We start from the raw sequence: 22,427 nt of genomic DNA on the forward strand, positions 1-22,427 counted from the left end.
ACAGATGTTTACTTTTCTTTCCTGGCACTTGTGTATTTCAAATAATTTTATTTTTTTCTTAAAAAGGCAAATATGACAACCCAAAAGTTGTAAGGAGCCATTCCAGGACTGCCTTGTCTGCACATTCCCTTGCTTGTCATCTCTCTCAATGCTCCAACAACAGTAAATGCATTAAGATCTTTAGCACAATTTGTACTATATACTTAAACTTTGTAGGGCAAGCTAGTGAAGTAGAGCATGCAGTACTGGCAGTAGAAATGCAGACACATTTTTACTGATCCATCTACCCTTTTGTCACTTTAGCCACTAATCTCCCTCTTGTATGGTAGGTGTCTTTCAAGTACTGAGTTCCTTCAAACACACTTCTAGACCTATTTTTCCTGTACCATACTAAGTCACCCAACTGCGATGCAAAGCTTCTACGGATCATCCAGTGCTTGCAATCACCGTTATTTTACTAAGGTATATATTTTTAAATTACTTTCATTATCATTTAAAATCATTATATGCTCTCCAATTTTAAAAGTGCAGTTTTCACCATGGCTTCTCAAACCAGTGGAAAGCACCATCTGTACTTGTTAGTTTTTATCTGTTCAAGCAAGAAAAAAGAAAATAAATAATATATGCAGATGCAATGTATAATTAGGTAAGAGTTTAAGAAAAATGTACCTACTGAGATGCAGATGAGCACAAGGCGTTCTTGTACTGGGCAGTCAAAAGAAGAAAGAAGAAACCCCTCCTAAAGCACTTGAGAAAAATGTTAGGAATAATTCAATATGTAAAGTAAGAAATGAAATTTTCAGCATCCCATTTTGAACAGTAAAAACTCTAGTGCTTTAATGTAGAGGGCTAATTCTGTGTTGTGTGTGCACCTGTGTATGTTCAGCTAGACAGAAGATACCTTTCATTACATCAGTATTGTTGGGAAAAGCACAACAGCCCTTTGTCGGTCTAATATAAGCCAATACTTCTCCCTCAAAACCTTGCCTTTCTCATCACCACCATCATGGCTACAGACTATTTACATACAAATTAAAGAAAAAAAATCTCCCTTGGTGAGCTTTACAATTGCATCTCTGACATTCCAGTGCAATACTTAATCCACTTAGAACAGGCAGTAGAAATAAGAAACTTGTGTATTGTCACACTTCATCCTGAATGCTATAAAAACTCTTCTCTGTTCTCCTTAGTCCTAACAGACACAAACATCAAGTCGCATGTCATGCAGGAGCCCTGGGTAATGAAACAAGCTTTGACACTGGAGCGAGAAAGAGGCAGCAGCACTGGGGTCGTGGTGTTGCTGGATAAACTATAAGGTCCACAGGGAAATCTAAGTGGTGTATTTTGCTGTTTACCTTCAGGTGACAATGTCCAAGTGCTTTAACACATCACTGAATGTCTGGTACAAAAACTCCTGTCACTAAGAATAAAAATGGATGGATGAATAATGGCCAGGCTGGACCTTCTGCATCTTGCCAGTAGGACTGGGCAAAGATTTAAAAACAGCTTGTAAGCAATATGCTGCCAATCTAGACCTATATAATCAGGCCTAGAATCATCAGTGTTCAACGTTACAGACACATCGACTTACCTCTGAACAGAAGTAAGTTAGGTAGTTGCTGGCATTTCTCTAAGGACCCCCAATTCATTGGCTGAAGTCAGTAAAGAAATTACTTGTTTCACAACCTTTTTATCCAACTACGTTCACAGACAGCGATGAATAGGTTGTTTTTTCCTTCTTGAAAAACTTGCATTCTGATTAAATTGAATAAATATGATAATCTGTCCTCCACCACGAATAAAAAAGAATGTTTCAAAATACAACACACTGTAAAATGTTTTGAATGTCCCCTCCACGTAAAACCCCACCATACGTGAAACAAAATTTTGTTTCAATACAAAAGGAGAAACAACAGCAGAACAGCAGATACATCTGAATAGATAAAAGAGAGGGATTTCCCTTTTTTGTTTTCAATCTTTCTGCCTCTTTCTATGTCTTTCTGTAAGATAACATTCAGTAGTTTCATCAGGTGCAAAGCAACGATAACTCAGACAGTTGCAAATAAAAATTAACATGCTGGCTATACGAGGTACTCCATCACAGAAGGCAGAGCTTTACCTATCTTGTGCGTATTGGTCTCCACAGCAAGAAAGGTGTGGCTTCAGGAAAGGCTGCAGGGTTTTCTTCTTCTTGGGTAGTTGTTTTTTGGTTGTGAGTTTTGTTTTGTGCTTTTTTTTTTTTTTTTTTTTCTTACACGCACAGCATTAGATGGTGGTTTCCTGCAGAGTAGTCGCCCTCTTGGATAAGGTACAACTGCTAAAGCTGTGCAGTCAAGAAATTGTATTTGTCTACTACCCAATATACTTCCACATCAGCAATCACTTCTATCCAGACTGATCTATCCAGATCAAGTATCTCTAAAGTAATACTGGCCTCTGATAAGGCACCCTCATAATTTAAAACGCACTTATCCTTGTAAAGCATTCTAGGGCTAAAAATTGTGGTTCTTATAAAATGTTTTTTTAGAAGAAAGCCTTCCTTGAAAATAATTTAACTTATTTTTTTTTTAATTGAACTTTGTGCAACCCTTTCAGGTTGCTTTGAAGAAAAATGTTGAATTAATCCATACCCTCACATGCCTTAGAAAGGAGAAAAATCCCAGCAGTAAATCCACCTAATTAAGTGGGGGTGTATCTAGCCCATGGGCTATTACTGCATCTCAGCTTAATATTTTTAAACATTCTATATGTGGAACAGGCGGTAAGCTCTCATCATTATTTCTCAAATGAAGCTGAACAGATCTAACCCAAATTACAGCAAGATAAACCAGACAAGTTAAGTGATGAAAATTGTACTTTTTCCTCTGCTTTAGGGACGCTTCTGGCTCATCTGTCCTCTGATCAAGGTGAGCCTGATAAAGCTGAAAATTACACTGTGTGACTGGATTGTACGAGATTATCTTTCCCCTGAGAAGTCATTTATTTTAGTAACCCTTGATGAATAAGAAACTTTCTGCTCCAACATGATGATCTTCTTGTGTGGGCACAATTCCTTATTGCTTTGAGTGAGAGATCACATAAAAGAAACACAGAATATAGGTGGCTAGATCTTCTTTATGGTTCAAAGACAAATGTGCCCTAAAAGACAGACCCTCAGAGACCGCGAGTTTCATAAAATGGAATAATTATCGTCATTGGTTTGTAGGTTTGACTGCAAAAGTTACTGGCATGTCTTCCACTTTTTGAGTGTGAGGAAAATCCAGTTTTGGTTTTGAGAGAGGTTGCTCTGTAGAATTTTGAGTTTCTTGAACTTTAGACGATTCCAGGAGATGTTGCATGTTAAGTTTGAAAATAAGGCGAGGATCAGGTCCAGAAAGAGATGGACAATTGCAGCGCTCTCTTATTTTAAGAGCCTGTGAATACATAGGAAAACAAATCAAGCTCATTTAAACAAGATTAAAAAAAGGTTTCAGACAGTGATTTGGCTTTCCAGTAAGGTCTGCATTTGCATATAAAGCTTAATGAGTATAAAATTGAGTCAGGATTGTTACTGAAAATCTTTTCAACAGAAACCAAGATTTCCTGAGAAGAAACACATCTTTTAATATGGTAAAACAATGGAAAGAAAATGAAGAATGAAAAATGTTATCTTGCAGGCAGTCTCCCAAAGAATGGATAATCTAAAAGGTACCTCTTAAATAAGTATGAAGTTCTCAAACTATTTCATGTGCTATTTGTGCACATCAGTAACTTTTACCTTCTAATTTACATTCATATGTAAATTAAAATGACTGCATACTTCATCAGCTATGTTTCATTATTGAAGTAATTATATATACAGGCATCTGGCTGGGAAAAAAAAGGAGGGAAAAATCTTCAGTAATGTAACAGACATTTAACTGTTTGGCAGAGAAATCCAGATGGTTTATCGGTATAGTTAAGGTCCAGTTACACAAGTGATCTCATCTTCAAGAAACATTTGAATACACAGCTTCCAAGTGTTCTCAGAAAACAGATGTCTTTAGAATGCAAGAATCTATCTGGATTAATAGATTGGCACTAGGAGACAAACTTTAATTAATCCTGCTTACAAAATAACAGAAGTGTCAGAGCTTCCATTTTACAGATTAGAAAGCAGAGGCACAAAGGAGTCAAAGGATTTCATAGAGAAGCAAAATCCATTAGTACAGTCACATTTCCTCCAGCTTTGTGTTCTGGCCAATGGATCATTCTGCCTTGGAGGTAATGACACTGGATGAATCTACTCAAAGGCATTGTGGAGCATTGGTATAAAACAGGATAAAGTCAGCTGTTCTAAAGGATGCTTAACTTGTGTTCATTTTTATGAAGCCAAACGTACTTTACCTAGTCCATTCAAACAGGCAGTTTATGTTAAAGATGGCAATGGGTAGCACACAAACCAGTTTGACGCAGTACTTTCCAACTGGTTTTACACAGGCCTACCAGTATCCATGGATTCTCCTAGAATACTCATACAGCCTTACCAAGTAAAGCAAGCTTCTATCTATTACACAGAAAATTTGATGTAGAATTTTAAAGGGTTCTACATTTCCAATGAGTGCTATTTTTTCAAGATTTTCAAATAAAATAACAAGTCAAAAATTAGCTTGATATTTAGCACTCATCAACGGCCACAGTGATAGTCGCTTTTATGCAAGGTTCACTGTATCTTAGCCTCAATCTAGTGACAGAGTAACATCCAGCTTTATTTTTAATATTTTCATGGGAAAATAAGTTCACGTGTAGAGTTCATTCCATTTTCTTTATAATGATATATTCTAGAAAAGTAATGACCACATCTGTCCTGAGTTGTGGCCAGATGCCTCCTGCCAGTTCTAGGGACAGCTATGAGAAAGTGTGTCCGTTGATTCATTCTGCATGGATTACAGAGGAGGAAGAAAGTAAGAGGTTTTTACAGCAGTTCCACAGATGCACTGAAAAACAGAGTGGGAAATTTTAGTCTGCTTTATATGCACTTGATTTGGTTGAAATACCAAATCAAATATTCCAGTACACCTGTGTATAAGTATTTACCCATCATTCTGAAACAATTTGGTACTCTTTCACAGGAGACACTGGGAACAGCTTACTACAGGAGATTGTAAAATAGAAAAGCTGAGCTTCTTAAATAATTTGTTTGTATGAGGAGGTACCAAAATATTTCTCCCAAACTTTAGTACAGTGAACTAATAAGAGTTTCATGTAAATGGCTATAAACAAAGAGAATTTAAAGGCAACAACTGGTTTTGGAAAAAGAAAAAAAATGCATTCTAGGAATGTAGGAAGAGTTTCCCCAGCTGTTTCTTGTTTAAGTGCAACATTTAAATTACTGCATATGCAAGTCTGGATTAGGCATGCAAATATTCCTCTTGTCAAACTTTTAAAGAACATGAATAAAGCTCTCAGTATTTGTTTTTCTACAAGGTGATAGTCCATGTAGTCATCAAGTATAACCATACCACTGAACACTCTTCTGCCTCAGTGACCAATTAAATTCCAAAGTGATATTTTTGACAAACCAAGAGTTTTCTCTTGTTCTCTTACAGAACAAACTGCTGCAAGACTGCATTAGCGTCAGGCAGCATTATTCAAGGCAATGGAAATATAAAGATTTAGACTGTATCCTGGAAAGGGCAACATAATCCTCTTTTAAACTAATTTAGCAATTTTAAATCTCACGGGGGGGCTTGCTATATGGCGCCTGGCTTATTTCCATGGTTTCACTTATCTAAAATACTGAAGTCACAACAGCAAAGGTCCAAAACAATACTTCAGAGTTAACACTTTCACCCTGTGGGTGTCTTTGTTTTCTTGTTACACATAAAGCTGTCGAAGAGAGAAGGAGGCATCTATTCAACACCATCAACCCACATGCCATTAAAGAGACTGCATTTATGAGAATGCAAAGCTGTGTTGACGTATGGTCTCACTGTTAAATACATCTAAGACTAAACACTGTAATGGAGGTAGGCTTTGCATGTATGGATACATGTATGTTTGTGCCTGCTGTGAAATATTCAACCTTATTCAGGTGTTCTTTCCCCAGCTCTGTTGACTACTGCACTTCTCTTTTGTGCTACCAATGCTGTAGCATCATTAACGTGCCAATAACTGGCTGAAGAGCTTACACTATATTTTTCCTGAGAGATAAGACAGCCAACCATGCTCAGCCACACTGTACTTTCAAAACCACCAGCAACTTCAAATCTGATAATTTAATATTGCTCAAGTAAATTGATTTCTGTCAGTTTGGGTAAAAGGACAAGTAAAAGCATTCTTAATGAAGCAAATGCATATCAATTTCAATAAGAAAATGTTTCATCATCTGTACACTGAAGAATGTTCTAAATAAAGACAATGGACAGAACCGAGACAAGGTTAACTAGCTGGAGTGAGTACACACAGGCACCTGGAAATTAAGAGCACCATAATGCTATTCTTTTCAGATTAACTTTAAGAAATATTGCTGTTCAGAATACAGACCACCTAAATGCTTACTGGCTCAGAAGACATCAAATAAAATATCAAAATTACTGCTTGTAAGTAGCAAAGGTGAAGCTGTTTTTCTTATCAATATAATTGCAGTCATCTCCTGCAACGTACTGAGAGGGAGGAAGGCGTAAGAACTAGGGAGGCCTGCCTCACCCTGATGCTTTCAAAGAAAACCTAACAGCAAGACAAATGCAGGAGAAAAAAAAAAAAAAGTATTTTTTCTCTCTCAGCGCTCATCTTTCACCACTGTCACAGGTAAGCAGGCTAACTGCATCTCAACCCCTTATAATCTTTTGGAGCCAATCCTACCTCTCAGGATAAAAGTCACCCTCTTAAGTCCACAAACAAGGCCAAGGGTTAAAATTCTCTTTGTATAAACTGTAATTACCTCAGCAGAGCTGAATTCTGGTCTGGCCTTGCAACTCTGACAAAAACTACAGAATAGCACAAGCATGCAGCAAAATAAATAAATAAATCAGGAAAGCTGAGCTGCAAACTGAATTACAATTAGCAGGCATAGAAGGCAACAACGGGTTCTGCAAATGAAGTAGCAGTACAAAGATGATTAGGAGTGGATGGATTTGTTACTTGATAGAGAAAGAAAAGCAACTGATATATAACGCTAACACTTCACATCTTTCAGTGATTCTGTGGGCACAGAAAAGGAAAATTGTGACAAAATATTTAAATTTATGGAGAAGATAGAAACATAGGTCAGTATTTTTTTGTTATTTTCCTACAAATACTTACACTGATAGGACTTGTACTAATATGCTCTAGTACTAGAACTATTTCAGGTAATCTTCACATCATTAGCAAAGGGCAAATATATCATCCCCTTTTTGAAAAGCAAGAGAAAAAAAAAAAAAAAAAAAGGAAGCAAAATAAACGTATCTTCAATACCCCAATAGACACCTGAAAGAGGAATAAAGCAAATAACTACCCAAGCAATACAAAAAACGAAAAACAGCCAACATGGACTTGACAAGTATAAATCTTGCCAAAATACATTGATTTACTTTTTTTAATATATTTTTTTTTTGACAGTTAATTAGCCTAGCAGGCAAAAGAGATGCAATAGAAATTACATGTCCCAACTTAGTAACTGACTCTGGAAATGATTTCAGTATGGTATTTCCACAAGGAAGTGTTGGAAACAGGTGTTAGAGTAAATCAAAAATGGGATCTGAGTGAACAACATGATGCCAAAAAAGCAAATGTCATGTCAAGATGAATTTTCGTGTCACAGGCAAAGGCTCAGTAGATAACCTTCTGCTTTATTCAGTCTTGCTGAGGCTTCAAGCTGATGTACAGTGTTCAGTTTGGAAAACTTACAAGGAAAAAGGTAGACAAGCTGTAGTGAGTCAGAGAACATTAAACGAAAAGGTTCAGAGATGAACCAGCAGATCCTTCAGCTGCTCTCTGGCTCTATAATTCCATGGTTTTCCTCTCCACAACAATGATAAGCTACTGTACTACAAAATCATTTTAAGATTTCTTTTTCTGAAAAAAACAAAATGTGTAGGGCCTTTGAGTATTTCAGCACCTTCCATGTAGGATTTCTAGGAAATTACAGTCTCCCATTTAACAGGGTTATCATTTGGCTGGCATATTCTGTTCTCCTCATGTACAATCCAAATTGTTCCAGGCAGAGGGGGAAATCCTTTAAAAACATGACAAATCTTTTTCATTTTCTCTATTTCCTTTCCAGGAGTGTGCTACTTTGCAACTGTTTATAGTTCTCTATTTATTAATTCCTCAGTTTAGCTGTAGCTTGCAACTTGTTCAGAAATGCAGATGCAAGATCTTTAAAACTCATTTGATTGCTCCCTGTCTTTTAATTATGTGAAAAGAGAATCCTTGTGATATTGCTGCTTTAATTTACATTTCCTGAGACTGTTAAGTTGCCTCATTGAGACAAGCTATTTCATTACCTGAACAAAAATTTTTCATTTTATATCATCAGAGTTTATTGTGAGCTTGATCAGAAGTCTGTGAAGAAACATCTTCACATCCTGAGAAGACCAAAAACTTGTCACATTTTTCCTAGCTATGCTAGCTGAACTAATAATAGGTATTATCTTGTCCTGAAAAACATCACAGCTTCAAAACCACCAGTATATGAAACAACACATTTATATCTGTATCTTTAATACAAACTGGTCTATTTAGAGAAAGGGCAATTCCAAAACCAAGTACAAATGCAAAAGCCAGCAGATTTTTTTTCTTTAGGATTCCAGCCTTTGTTCCTTATGATGGATCTGATGCTGAATCTAAGTAGTAGTTTCTTCATAGAGAGATAAAAAGGCTCTTTTAGCTATCTAGCTTCTCTTGGGCTCTTAACATCTAATGGCCATTAATATATGGTAAACATACGGTTCTAAAATGCTTTAAGTATGTGAGTGGTGACATAAAAAGTTGCTGACATTGAACAGCAAAGCCCTGGGATTCCCTTCAAACGCCTGAAATTCAGATTCAAGGAGGCAACTCTCAGTCAAAGGAGAGTAAACACTTCAGACAAGAAGCCTCCAACAACACTTCTACATAACTTCTTTAATTTTTATTCCTTTTTTTCCAGTTTCAGCCTCACTTATCTGTCAATCTTTTTTAAAAAGAAGCCTTCAGCCCCTGCTTTCCAAACCTACTCCAAAACATTTGCAAGGTAAAAGACAAATGAAAACATCTCAGTCTCTATCATACTTTGGAAGAAAGTTTCCTAGCCTCCACAGCTCTTGTAAGCGAGAGCAGTGATAAAAAGATTAAAGGTTACTCCACCTGCTAAACCGCAAGAGATAAGACAAAAATAATACTATGTCTGCTACGACTATACAGTTGCTAATTTATTTAACTTATTTGCTCAATCTTGGAGTAAAAACCAAGAAGGTATTTATTTCTATGTTATAAGCCAGTCAATAATTGTATCAAAAAGAAAGGATTCTGAACACTTTGTTCAATCTATCTAAAACAAAGGCTCCAGAAATGTGTATCATTTTCTATTCAGCTGCTCTGAAAATATTACTCATCAGAATATCCTCACAGCCTGTTTTTGCAAAGTACAGAATTTGTGTGTATTAATTTAAAATATTCAGTCTAGCCATTCTCCAACCTCCTACCCCTTATCTCTGTTTTGATTTATGCTCTCACTTAGAATATTTACTGCATTCATTCTCAAAGGATTCATGAAAATCCTCCTCTTTTCCTCCTTTAAAATCAGTAAACACCTCAACATTTTAGCACTCTCTCTGCCAATAAATCTTCAACTGTCTTTGCAGCTTAGAACTGAGAAAGATGGTAAGTGACTGGGAATGTAACGGAGAAAAAAAAAAACAGGAAGAAGAAATTGCCAGTTTGTTATAAGAAAGGAAATTTGCTTTACCTTGCTTGCAAAACTATGCTGTTGTGAAGTACTCTAATAAACAGCAACTTAAAAAGAAATCTAATAAACAAGTAGGCAAAAAAACCACGTTATTTTAATGTAGTAAAGAAAAAAAAATCTGCTTAAAGAAACAGTAAACTAAGACTACTAAACTTGGAACGGTTCTCAAATAAGAGAACTAGCACTTGGCTAACAGCAGAAATTTTTGCTTAATCCACCAGTAAATAATACACCCAATTAAAAGAATCCCCAGGTAGCTATCTATATGGCATTCTTCTGAGGGGCAATCCAAAAGAAATAACAGAACAGACTGCAGATAGATGGGCAATCACATGAATTATCTCAATTTCCTTAGAGTGGGGTAAAATGTTCTCCCTAATGTGATGGAACAAATAGAGAGATTTGAAGAAAAAAAGCAGGCTGCAAAATCTACAGAGAGCTATCGTAACTAGGGCTATTCAGAAATCTACTGGGGATCTGACATTATTCTGAGGCATCGTTACACAAGGTGTGTTCAATTCCACAGCAGTGGGAGAGACAGGATAGTAGGGAGCATTCTCTAGTTGACAGTCTTGGGCTAGTTACTAAAGCAATGAAAGGGAAGACAGTTTAGAGACAGTTTAAGGATGCAACTTAAAATCTGGCTTCCAGAACGGCATAAAAGGGACAAGATAGTGACACAGGTCTCATTCATTCACATCTATACTTGAAATGCCTTTAAAAAGCAGAAGTATTACAATCTGATTGGAAAACAGGAAACAAGCCACTGGAATTAACTGCATTTTACCTGTGCTAGCCTAATGTTTCCTTTTTAATAGAATTATCAGGAAGGCTGAGAGTCTTATGACAGAAAATTTCTGTATGGGTAAAGGGAAAGGTAAGCGTGATGCAACAACAGCTGCTCATGGATTAATGCCAAACTAATTCAGGCAACCTTCCTCAGAGAAAAAGCTACAATTCCTTCAACTGCTCACCTCTGGAATAAGGCGGTCCAAGTGCTCAGCTCTGTTCTCATGTGAAGGGTGCGTGGAGAGCCACTCTGGTAACTTGGGCTGCCCTTGAATGGCTTCTGCTAATTCCATTTGCTGCCAAAATACACTGCTTGCTCTTACATCCACACAAGCCTGAAAGCAGAAAAGAATTGTATTCACCACTGCTTTTAAGGTAATATGATACACATTCTAATTCCACTGATCTTTAACAAAAAAACTACACCTGAATTAGGTAATTCTGGAGAAGGAATAATAGGATTCACAATTTCTGCCATGTGCTTGTTCTTTTAAATAAAAAAAAAAAAAAACACTCAGCTGTTTGTTCCATGTTATATTTGCTAGACACAATATAGCATAAGGACAAGTTAATCATCTCCACAGATTTAAGTAAATTTAAAGGTAAGAGTCAAAAATAAGAAGTGATAATAATTCACACTTAAACATATCTGAAAACAAGCTGCAAAGGCTTCTCTGCATGTGATTACACTGCCTTTTAAAAGGGTGATTTTTTTTTGTAATCCACAACAGGTAAAAGTAATTATTGCAGAGAACTATGACTCTCCTATCTCTCTCTGTAGAAGTACCAATTTAACTATAGAAAGCTGTGGAACATTAAGAATGGCACTTGTGTATCACCCACAATCTCCTTTATACTTTAAGTAGAAGGAAAAAAGAACAAGATTTCTTACATTGGTTTTCATTTCTTTAAGAGAAAAAGATGAGCGCTCATAAGGGAAGACTCCCCTCCCCAGAACTGTATTAGTGGTGCTTTGTCCTTCAAATTTTATTTCTTGAAGTTATTATTACAAAATTATATCTGCACAAGCAGAGAAATGCTGAGAAGGCACTTTGCTTGTTTCTCTCTGATACGCCCCTACAACTTCATTGCTATTACAAAGCACTGAGTTACCCACACAGCAATTATGTTTTTCCATGGATTGCATTAGTCCTCTAGATGACTTTAAACTATAAATGCAGTTTCAGTCCCAGAACTAAAGTTCATTTTAAAAAGTCTGCATTGAAGAAATATTAATAGGTAATAAGAAAACGGAAATTCTCCTTATGAAATATTAACGCTAGATGGTGCTGCTCTCATACATATCTAACACTTAAGAATTATTTATTTCTATTGCACCTAGCTAGAACTGATTGCTATTTAATTTTGATGAATTTAGAATGAAAACTCACAGGAACAAAAAAAAAAAAAAAAAAAAGGTGACTCTAAAATGAATTATGGAAAAAGCTTTGAGTAGTTTCTCACCAAATTTTTGTCTTACTTTAGCAAAGATAGCTTACTTTCACAACTATACTTAAAATAAATTTTAAATACCAGAAGTGTTGATATACTTCATAATTATAAGAAATTACATAAAATACAATCATAAAATCAGAGTTCTTAATTTTTACTGTATTGTTATGAAAATGAACGCTATATATAAGATTATTTCAAATGCATGAAAACATAGTAAAACATTCCTCAAAAATTCTTGCAATAGTGGAAGCTAAGTGAAAGATAGAAATTCATAGTACAATTTATATCTCAAGATACAATTTAATACATTCTACATATGAAAGATCACTATTTGGCTTCCTTCTCTTTGTAAAGACATAGCTTTTTATTCTAGTAATAATAAATTATATAAGAAGTATACTGTGTCATTGATAACACACAATTTTACAAATTCCAATTTGTTACATAGAATTTACCTAGAAGGACTTTGGATTTCCTCATAAACAGTTTTTTGTTTGGTTGGTTTTTTTTACCCACTACTTCATTAATCTGCATTTCTTAAAAAAGGAAAAAAGCAACCACAATTTACTTCTGCATGAAGCATGAAACTCCCTCTGGTTACAATGGAAAGTGAGAAGTGTCTGTCTGGTTGCTAATAAAACAAACCAGCTGTAGTTACCTTTGCTGCAAACTGAAGTCCCACTTTGTCAGCTTCAGCCTCCAACGTTCTGCTGTACGGTCTATCAAACATAAACTGCAAAAAAAGCACAGAGCTCTACTCCATGCTTTAAATAAAGCATTTTTCTAGCCTCCTCAGAACAAATGGCGTTTATATATCATGTTTACATTGCACGCAATCAGTATTAATTTGTCTTAATATAATCTGTAATTACATTATATATAATTCATGGATCCCGTATTCAGTTGAAATTCATTCAAATTATACATATTTTCATGGCCCCTCTAATCAGCCATCATCATCACGTTTTGCAGTGGCCAAAGGGTCAACATCAACTTTAAATTAATTGATTTAAAACATTATAAGCAGAAATATATTACTGGTCAGGGTTGTACAGAAGATTCAGAGTCAGAAGAAACAAGCTGGTTATGAACAAAATGGAATTTTCTCATTTTGATTCTATTAGCATTAAGATTTTAGCTGTAGCAACAGTATGTAAAAAAAAAAAAAAAAAGAAAGAAAGAAAGAAAAGTCCAGTGGCTTATATGATTACCTTCTTTAAACCCAGCACAATCTACTTTGTATGGTAAGCAGCTCACAGTACGGAATGCCACCATAAACATTTTAATGGAAAAAAAATCCCTTATTTGCCATGATTATTATCCCTCACCACAAGGTGCAGATTGCCCTTGAGAAATCAGACTGGAAGACATAAATATGACCAAATACTCTCCCTTTTGTCTATGTTCTGACAATTTATTAACAGGCATTAAGAGACAGCGGTAGCTTTGTCGAACTGTTATTTATTCATACAACCCAGGATGTTCTGGCACATATAATTCACGTACAGTTGGGCAGCCTTGCCCTACTATATCAGGTTAGAGTAAAGGCAAATCAGGACTTGTTAGAACAGCCTGCTCCTGCCGAGATAAGCAACGTGTCAAAGCATCCTGATCTCAGCATAGATTAGGAAATACAAACAGAAGAATGGGGATGTGCAAGGTTAGTGAAGAAGAAAAAAGTTTCATCAGCTCTTTATTTGGTCAAAGAAGCAGATCTTCCTTATGTGTTCCGGACAAAAAGAAGTAAAAAACAGTTAGAAATGAAGAGCACCAAAGAAACGGTCCAACACTTTGAGTACATAAAGGTATCAGTAACTTTTTGTTTCTTTCTAAAGTAGTGAATGTGCTTTTTTATTATTATTATTATTTACTAGTTGAAAAATAAACTTAGAACCAATCAGAGCTTGCCCTCTGCAGTTTTATCCAAGCCAAATACATGGACATAAAATATCAAAAAAGTAAGCACTGAAGACAGTAAGCATTGAAAGAACAACAACTGAAAAGTAAGCAGTGAAGCTCTTCACTTCTGTACAGATCTTGCACATTGCAATTACAAAAGCGTTTCTAAAATCCTCTGAAGATAAAGTCATTGTTTGAAGCGCAGTATGCGTTTTTAATTGCCCCGAAAAGTGCTCCAAGTCTACTGGAGGCAAAGACACCCCCAGCTGGTCTGTCACATATTCCTGAGGCACCATTTCTCAGTTAGTTGGATCTAGTTGTTGTTGCTGTTTTAATTATTAAGCACTTTCCAATGAGGAATAGAAACTGGTAATGGGTGAGAGGACAACACAAAGCATTAACTGAAACAGATGTTTACACAAGCAGGTTGTTTTATACTTATTCAATTACAGCCACTTTCTGGAAGCTTTACAGCACTTTCAAGTAAGAAGGTAAATTTAAGAGCTAGGAAACTGCTGGTGTGAATGCATGTGTAATTTTAATAGACCATCTCGACAGAGATTTGGGACAGCAAGAAGATGGCCACAACATCAGCTTTGAAACTCCTACCTCTTCCATAGCTTTGTGCTTACAGTTAAGCAGCAGGGTAATACTACCTCTATCCTAATCTATTATTACCTCTATCCCAAAAGTGTACCCAAAATGTGGTTGTATTCTGAAAAATAAATACAACTATTTGTATTGTTAATGCAATCCCTAGTTCAGGACCAGCCTATGCTACAGAAGCAAGGATGCATCAAAGGAAAACATCACTCTATCTGCTGCTGTTTGCTTTACTTTTCCTCTGTGCATCAGCTACTAGCAAGTCAGAGACAAGCAGTAACCTAAACAGACTCTGATGCAATACCACACAACAATTCTCATTGAGTGCTTAGCATTCCCAGGCTTATGTTCCCATATAAAATAATTTCTGCTCTAACAGCAAAGGCAACATGTTTCAGTTCAGAAATACATGACTAAAGAACAACAACGAATGGATCCTATGAGAAAACTCAAGGCAAGTGAAATCGCTAGCAATGGAGAAAAAGGCAGGGCTGAAACTAACATGTGAAAAAGCCTATGAAGAGTCACTAGAAATTACTTACAGTCAACAACAGAAAGCAACCCATGGTCAGTAAAGGAAAAAGTAAAGCACCTGAGGTCATAAAAGAAGAACAAACACTGAAATAGAAGTGAGTACTGCAATGTGGCCTAAGCAACCACTTCATAGAGTAAAGCCAGACATTGCCATGATAATAATGGCAAACTGGGATTTTAAAAATTTAAAGAGTAAAACATGGCTATGGAAAAAGAAAATGAAGCATCCTGACAAAATGAGTAGAAAGATTTTTTTCCATGTAAGTACAATAGAAAAATGTGGAATGGAGGAAGCAAACAGACGTTGCACTCACAGGTGAGTAGCAAACAAAAATTCCTATTCAGCACCTTTTGTATATGGAATACATTTTTGATTATATTAATTACTTATTTGTTCAGCATTATATATGGATACATTTAGTTTTATTTAAGGTAAGTCTAACCACTGTTTTAAACCAAGACATTACATACAGCATCTCAGAAACGATAGATCTTTCCTGTAGACCAAGTAGTAGGAGCTTAAAGCCAGATTCCATTTGCAATCCAAAGCCCAACTCCAGCCTACAATGCCAGAACATCAGCTGCAGTAGCCTAGGAGAAAAGATGCTGACAGGGAACTAAATCTTGCTGTCTAAATTATGAGCAGTGTCAGGATTGATTCACACTTTGCTTTTTCCCGAATTCAGCTCTTCAAAATGCTGACTAGCATTCAGCAATGTATTGGTTTCTTAGCTGCTGGTAGAAATATCCAAGCTCATTAGAGGTAATTTATGCTCACAATCCACGCATCTACCCATTAGCATAACTACCAAAACAGATTGGTTATATTTAAATTTCTGAAGAACCAGGTGAAATATCAGATATATCATCAAGGGAAGTCAAAGAAACCAAAGAGCTGCATTCCAGATTCAAGTTTTATGATTTAAAGAAAATTTAAAAAAAAAAAAAAAAAAAAAAAAAAAGAGAAAAAAATGGATAAGTGTCCAGAAGCAGGCAGTAAACTAGACAGCAGGGAAAAAACAGCACCACAATAACCACTGAATTTTACTTTATGGGAAGTACGCTGTCTGTAAAGATTATTTCAGTAAGTTTTATTATAGTAGAGTTTCTACTTTAAAAGAACATTTAGACTCACAACTTCCTTATCTTGAAATCCACAAAAATGTATTTAAAGATACTCTTTCCATATATTTTAGTTTGTTTAGAAACATTTTAGCAACTACTCAAGATAAAAACATGGCATTTTAAAACTTTAAAACGTGAGATACATTTCAAACAGGCAATCATTTAACTTAATTGGCAAGCAAGTACTACGGGCCCATCCAACTAAATCCAATCATTATTTAAGATCTAAAGTTTTTCAAGATGACAAATGAGAATATATATCAACTAAAGCAGATGTATATTTATAAAAACATATTTCCTTCAAAAACATACTGATATATTTATTTTTGCTTATAATCTCTCCTCTGCTTTTTTCCCCAAACATACTGTTCAGTGGTACTATCTCCCCAAGACTATAAATGTTTTTCCATGAACTCTAGAAGGATTATAAGAAATATTTCAACACGTTTGCAATGAATGTCAGAAACAGATGTATTCAAATAAGTTGTGTGAAGTATTCCATAGTCAGCCTTACCTCCTGCAACTTACTCTGAATCCACTGGCCAACAACCGCCAAACTATCACGAGGACAGATGGCCCAAATCATAGTGAGAAAGATGAGTGATAGGAAATCCAAGAAGTGAACCAGACTGGCTTTCTCTGCCTGGTAACAAAAATGGTTCAGTTTTCATTCATTACTGCCTGTTTTTTGCTTTTGAAGAACACAATATACTTTCAAAACACTATAAAATCACTAATTTTTAATTCTATGCAGCCACAGGAACCAGCTCCTTTGCTTGAACCAAAACAAAACAGGAAAAAACAACACAAAAACCCCAAACCAGCTGGATACAAGGTTCTTTCAGTATAGAATCCACACCAACTACCTAAATACAGCTGGAACAAACATATTTTGCCTGTCTCCCAATTGGAAAGATTCAAAGCTGATGGCAGTATGCAGATAGACTTCTTTAGTAAGAAGGCCATGAAACAGTTGGAAGAAAAAACCCATAAAGACCTAGAAGACTGTTGTTTACATTAACTTGAGAGAAGACAGACGTCAGACAGAAACACTAATAGAACAAGGGGAAAGTAAGCTGCTCTACTTTTTTTTTTTTTGTCTATTGTGTTCTTTTAATTTCAGAAACTAAAAAATCCTGAAGAATAAAATTGAAATAATTCTGTTTTTCAGACTTCTATCTGACGCAGAACAAATTGATCTGAGCACTGAGAAGTCAGATCATGCCATACTTTTCTCTCTATGCCAGGTGGGTGGCAGGTTCCATACAAACAAGGTGCGCTGTTTTTATTCTGAAAAACATTTCTAATAAATTTAGCAAGTCTAATTTGGATTAACTGAACCACAAGCAACTACAATGTGAACATTGTTGCTCATCCAAAATCCTACAAATTGCAGTAAAACTGTTCTGGATTTTCACTGCCTTCAAAACATATTTACCTGTTTCCAGATTATTTTGTAATTTCATCAGGATGTTTATGCTTAAAAGGTCCTTGTTATGTCTTCTCGACTGGTGGATAGGTAATGGATGCATTTTATTTTTAAACTACATGTACAGAGAGAAGACATTTTGTATGCAAAGCAGCACTTTCAAGCAAATCACCTCAATCCAGAACAGTATGAACCCTATTTCTATACCATACTCTTTTTCATAGTTGTACCTTCAAAGCACAACAGAATGATTACATCCATTCTTCAGTGCTTAAATGGCAAAGAACTACCAATTTCAACACATGAAGGACATAAAAAAAATAAGTTTGTGAAGGTAATCATCTCTAAATGCAGAATCAAGCTCCAGGCATTCTGGAGTTTTGCATTCCAAAACTGTGCCACTAAAATAAAACACCATGCATTTCAGAAGAAGGTATTGAAGTATATCTACTTATGTAGATACAACAAATCTAGGAGTAACAAACTGAGTTGCCGAGTGCCTCCAGTTCTTTAAGTCTACACTATAGGAGGAGAGACATCTACAGACCAAGTTCTAAATGACTGTTAATAATGAGCCATAATCCATCCGTGCACTTATAAAAAATAAAAAAAAAACACTGGCAGACACTGTACTAACACTGACTACTAAAGGAGACTTCTGGCAGTTCTTATATGGAGTTCTATTATTCATGTAGTAATAACTTATTTCTTATAATTTAACTTATAACTTAGAAGTTAAGTTATAAGAATAGAAGAATGAACTGTAGCAGAATACTCTCATTTCAAAGTCAAATTTTCGTTAATTAGAAAGAGTCACAGTGAAATTTTGGTGGGCAGTGACTGAAAAGATCGTGATTATAATTAATTATAATTATTTAAAGAAAGCTGCCTAAAATTCTTAAATACTTACTGCGTGTTGCAGCACAGCATGAGCTATTTCATGTCCCAGAATGAAAGACAGCTGATGGATATCAGAAACCGCATTTAGCAACCCAGTGAAAACAAATACTTGACCGTTCTGTGAACAAGATGGGGTGAAAATTAAGTAGAAGGTAAATAAATGAAATGCTCTTTCAATATTACTAATAATTTTTCTATTTGTGTTCAACTTACTGGAAGCACAAAAGCATTTACTCCTGGTTCATCTACCACATGGATAACCCAGTCGAGCGCCGAGACCTGTGGGACATCCTTGTTGCTCTCAGATAAGTGTCCAACAACGCTCTTCACAACCTGATAGCGCGCATCTGTCTCAGGCAGCATTTTATTTTTGAATTCCTCCATCCACTGAAAAAAAGAATTAATCGATTGCCACGCAGAACAAACGCACAGTAAATGATTACCTGGTAAACTAATTTAGAGGCTATGAACAACTTCTTTAAAGCTCATTTTTTAATACATTTTTTCTTTCATATAGCCCAACCCAATATAGTAGAGTTCGTGCTTTCAGACTCACTATGTAAGGATTTATCAACTTAAAAGGAAGTAAACTAACTACAGATCAAAAATAAGATAGTATAAACTTGCCTCCTACAGCCTCATATAGCTGGTATTTTCCTAAGTTACGCTTGGCATCACAATGTTGCACAGCTTTCTATATCTTTCTGAATTCCCATTTGAATTTATAATTTCTTTATATCTCTGTATTTCTTTTGTACCTTCTAAGTTGGACAAACTTATACCAAAAATGTAACAGAATACGTCCTTGTACTACTCCTGCTACGTTCTTTCACATTCTCTATAATTCAGGAATACAGTGACATTTGTATATGGCTGAATGTTTCAAGTTCATTTCGAGACATTAGAATAGCAAGTCATAGAATTCAAAGCCACAGAAATCAGAACAATGGGCAATCTAAAAGAAAGCAATTAAAGGAGAAGAAACTGATCAAATGAAAGAAGAAAAAAAAAAAAAAAAGAGAGAGAGAATTGAGTGTATTCTCAATGGTGGGGAGTAATACCTTACAAATTGACAGCTTACAAAAAAGCACCTTAAACAAGTGCCACGGAATGCTCAAACCAGCAAAGAATGCAGGACAGATCTAGGTATGTACCTATTATACTTTTATTGCCTCTGTCAGACTTTTGTATTTACTGTATTACGATAACATCTTCAGAAATGTTTGCCACGTACATGTGATGTGTTCTTCAACCATCACACATCCCTGAATGATTTGCTGATAGGAAGGTAACTCTTAAAAAGGATAGGGATAAGACAAGGGGGAAACTTAGGGGGATGCTCTGAATGGTTCTGAGCACGAAGTACAACAAAGTACTGCATAATTTTCATTCCTGTTAAGAGGTAAAAGGGAATCTGCTTGTCAAGAAGTGTGTGAGAGAACAAAGCTGTAGTCTTTACTTAAGCTATACTTTAAGCTATAGCCTGAAGTACTTTTCTTTAAAATCTTACCATATCATACTCCATCTGTGACAGCTGCCTAAAATGCTCTTTTCCAAACACCAACAGTCGGGCACGCCCGGTGATGGGTGTCTCCTCCAAGTGAGTAAAATAAAACACGACAAACAAAACTCCTAAACTACTGACACCCAGGAGTATCTTCCATTTATTTCTCCTTGCACTTTCCTTAAAAAGTTCCCGTTTATTAGGAGGAAGTGCCTTCCACCAATTTCTTATGCTCCTGTAAAACAAAAACAACTGTCAGCTTAGGACACAGTTAAAAAGGGGGTTGTTAGCATCTGCCATTGCTCTACTATTACATTCTCACCTTGTGAGACTTTAAGAAAGGTTATAATCTACTTGACTCCTACTCACCCTCTCCCTTTCCCTTTCTTCCCTCCCACAGGAAGAGAAGGGGGCACACCCTTAGTGTCTTGGAGCATTCTACCCTCTCTCTACCTGTATAGGCGAGGCTTTGAAGGTGAAAAGACACATCTAACACCTCTGATAATGGAAAACAATTTCTTATTGAGCAAACTGTCAGCCTAGGACCCAGTTCTGCAAAACTTTCAAAAATATTAAAATGAAAAGACTACAAATACACCTATCATTCTCTACAACGAGTGATGAACATATGCACATCTTTGCACGACAGAGTCTTACTTTGAGAGTAAGCAAGGTAGAATTTTACCTGCCAAGAATGATAGCAAATAGTTTCTGAGCTGGCTTAACAATAATCCAGAAAAGAGGTACAGGTGCAGCTTGAAGTGATGGTGATGTGTGAAAAAAACTGGCGATCTGAATGTTCCAAGCAGAGAAATGACTTGGGCGTAGCCCTGCAGAACTGATTTGGAAGGACGTAACCTTCTCCCCCTGCAACAGAGAAGACTGAAAGCAAAACCTTCCTGAACCGTGAGGTGCATTCTTCCATACTGCTGTTTTTGGGACGTTCAAAAGACACCTCTGTCCTTTACCAAGAAAGTTTCTACAGTAGTCAGTCAGGCTTCCAGTCAAAAAACAGTGTCTATTATTTCCACTCAAATCCAGCCTCCGGCATCTATCTTGTATAGAACTGACTTGAATTTGGCAACGTCCTGTGTAAGGCCCGTAGAACTTATTGTACTTCCCCTGCTTGGTCAAGGAAGCCAAATGAAAGAAAATACAGCTCCTGCCCGGCAACTTCAGACCACAGATGATATTCATAACCTCTTTGGTTGGTTAATCTGAAACAAAGAAAAAAGGTATTAAGGAAGTCACCCAAGGGAAACCTTGAAACGTTACTTCATTTCTTCTGAGCAGGTATCTCCTGTTTCTTTGCCCAGGCAAAAAGAGCCACAGTTACAATGCACCTTGTTGTAGATCTAACATATGACCCTGCCTTCAACTGTAACAAGCCCAGCACCTCACATTTTATTACTGAGAGCAAAAAAGTATCCTTGCTGTTTAATTACAAAGAGACCAGAACGACTGCAGGTGCTCCTCGTGGAAAAAAATCCCCTTTCCACCCTGGGCTTGTTGCCACAGGTGCCGTTCACACACCTTGAGGAAAAACGGGATTTATTGAGCATATTGAGCATTTCGTTAACATTTTTCTCCTCAGCACAGAGCTCACCCGGCCTGCAACCGCAGCGGCCCCTCAGCGGCTCCCGGCCGGGCAGGCCCCAGCTCTCGGCCCCAGCCCCGCTCCCCTCAGTGAGCGGCTCCCCCCCGCCTATCGCGACTATCGCGACATGTGCAGACGTGAGGAGGCGCGGGGGGAAGAGGGAACGTGGCACTCTGAGGCGGTCGGGGAGGGGGGGGGGGACGTGCTGAGGATCCGCTGCGGGAAACACCTCCTCAGCCGGGCTCCCTACTCACCACCCCAGCAGGCGGAGGAGGAGAAGGAGGAGACGCCGCCGATGCCGGACCGGGGCGGGAGGAAGACGGGAGGAGAGGAGACGGGACAGGACATGACAGGACGGGACGGGACGGGCTCTGCCCAGCACCGCCCCGCGCCCGTTTCCGTCCCCGTCCCGTTCCCGGTCCCTCAGGCGGTGGCGCCCCTCGCTCCTCCCCCCACCCCTCAAGATCCCGCGGCCGCCATTTTGTGGCGGTGCCGCCGCGCGGCCGGGGCTCTGTGGGGCGGCGGCCATGGCCCAGGGAGCTCCTCAGGGGCTCCTCAGGTGCTCCTCAGACCTTCACCAGCCCTTCTTCCCCTGGCTTTGTCCCCCCCCATGCTGTTTTGAGGCCTGTGTGTGTGGCCCTGCCTGCACCCACTCTCAGCTGAGTCCCTGGGTTTGACAGTGTGGCAGTCCCAAGCCTGTCCT

The 22,427-nt window shown here is 37.3% G+C and overlaps 1 protein-coding gene across 1 annotated transcript; it reads right to left on the bottom strand.

Annotated features, from left to right (window-relative positions):
- Positions 1 to 2,217: 2,217 nt before the first annotated feature.
- Positions 2,218 to 22,129, bottom strand: OMA1 (OMA1 zinc metallopeptidase). Its single transcript, XM_082766673.1, has 9 exons — positions 21,979 to 22,129; positions 20,813 to 21,344; positions 20,134 to 20,362; positions 18,837 to 19,010; positions 18,634 to 18,741; positions 16,809 to 16,937; positions 12,792 to 12,866; positions 10,864 to 11,013; positions 2,218 to 3,413 (listed from the first exon to the last, which is right to left on the bottom strand). Exons 2-9 carry the CDS (start codon positions 21,322 to 21,324, stop codon positions 3,192 to 3,194), a joined length of 1,599 nt encoding a protein of 532 aa, XP_082622799.1. The 5' UTR covers positions 21,325 to 21,344; positions 21,979 to 22,129; the 3' UTR covers positions 2,218 to 3,191.
- Between the last annotated feature and the right edge of the window lie 298 nt (positions 22,130 to 22,427).

The sequence above is a fragment of the Aythya marila genome (assembly GCF_965140915.1).
Source record: "Aythya marila genome assembly, chromosome: 8".
Taxonomy (NCBI): domain Eukaryota; kingdom Metazoa; phylum Chordata; class Aves; order Anseriformes; family Anatidae; genus Aythya; species Aythya marila.

What these genes read in the sequence shown, in the direction of transcription:
- OMA1 (XM_082766673.1), bottom strand. Translation starts at nt 21,324, where the DNA reads ATGAATATCATCTGTGGTCTGAAGTTGCCGGGCAGGAGCTGTATTTTC. An exon ending in GACTTCAGTTTGCAGCAAAG is followed by an intron (nt 11,014 to 12,791) that starts GTAACTACAGCT and finishes TTCTGCTTTCAG; the next exon opens with GCTTGTGTGGATGTAAGAGC. An exon ending in TGGACCGCCTTATTCCAGAG is followed by an intron (nt 3,414 to 10,863) that starts GTGAGCAGTTGA and finishes ATGTATTCACAG; the next exon opens with GCTCTTAAAATAAGAGAGCG.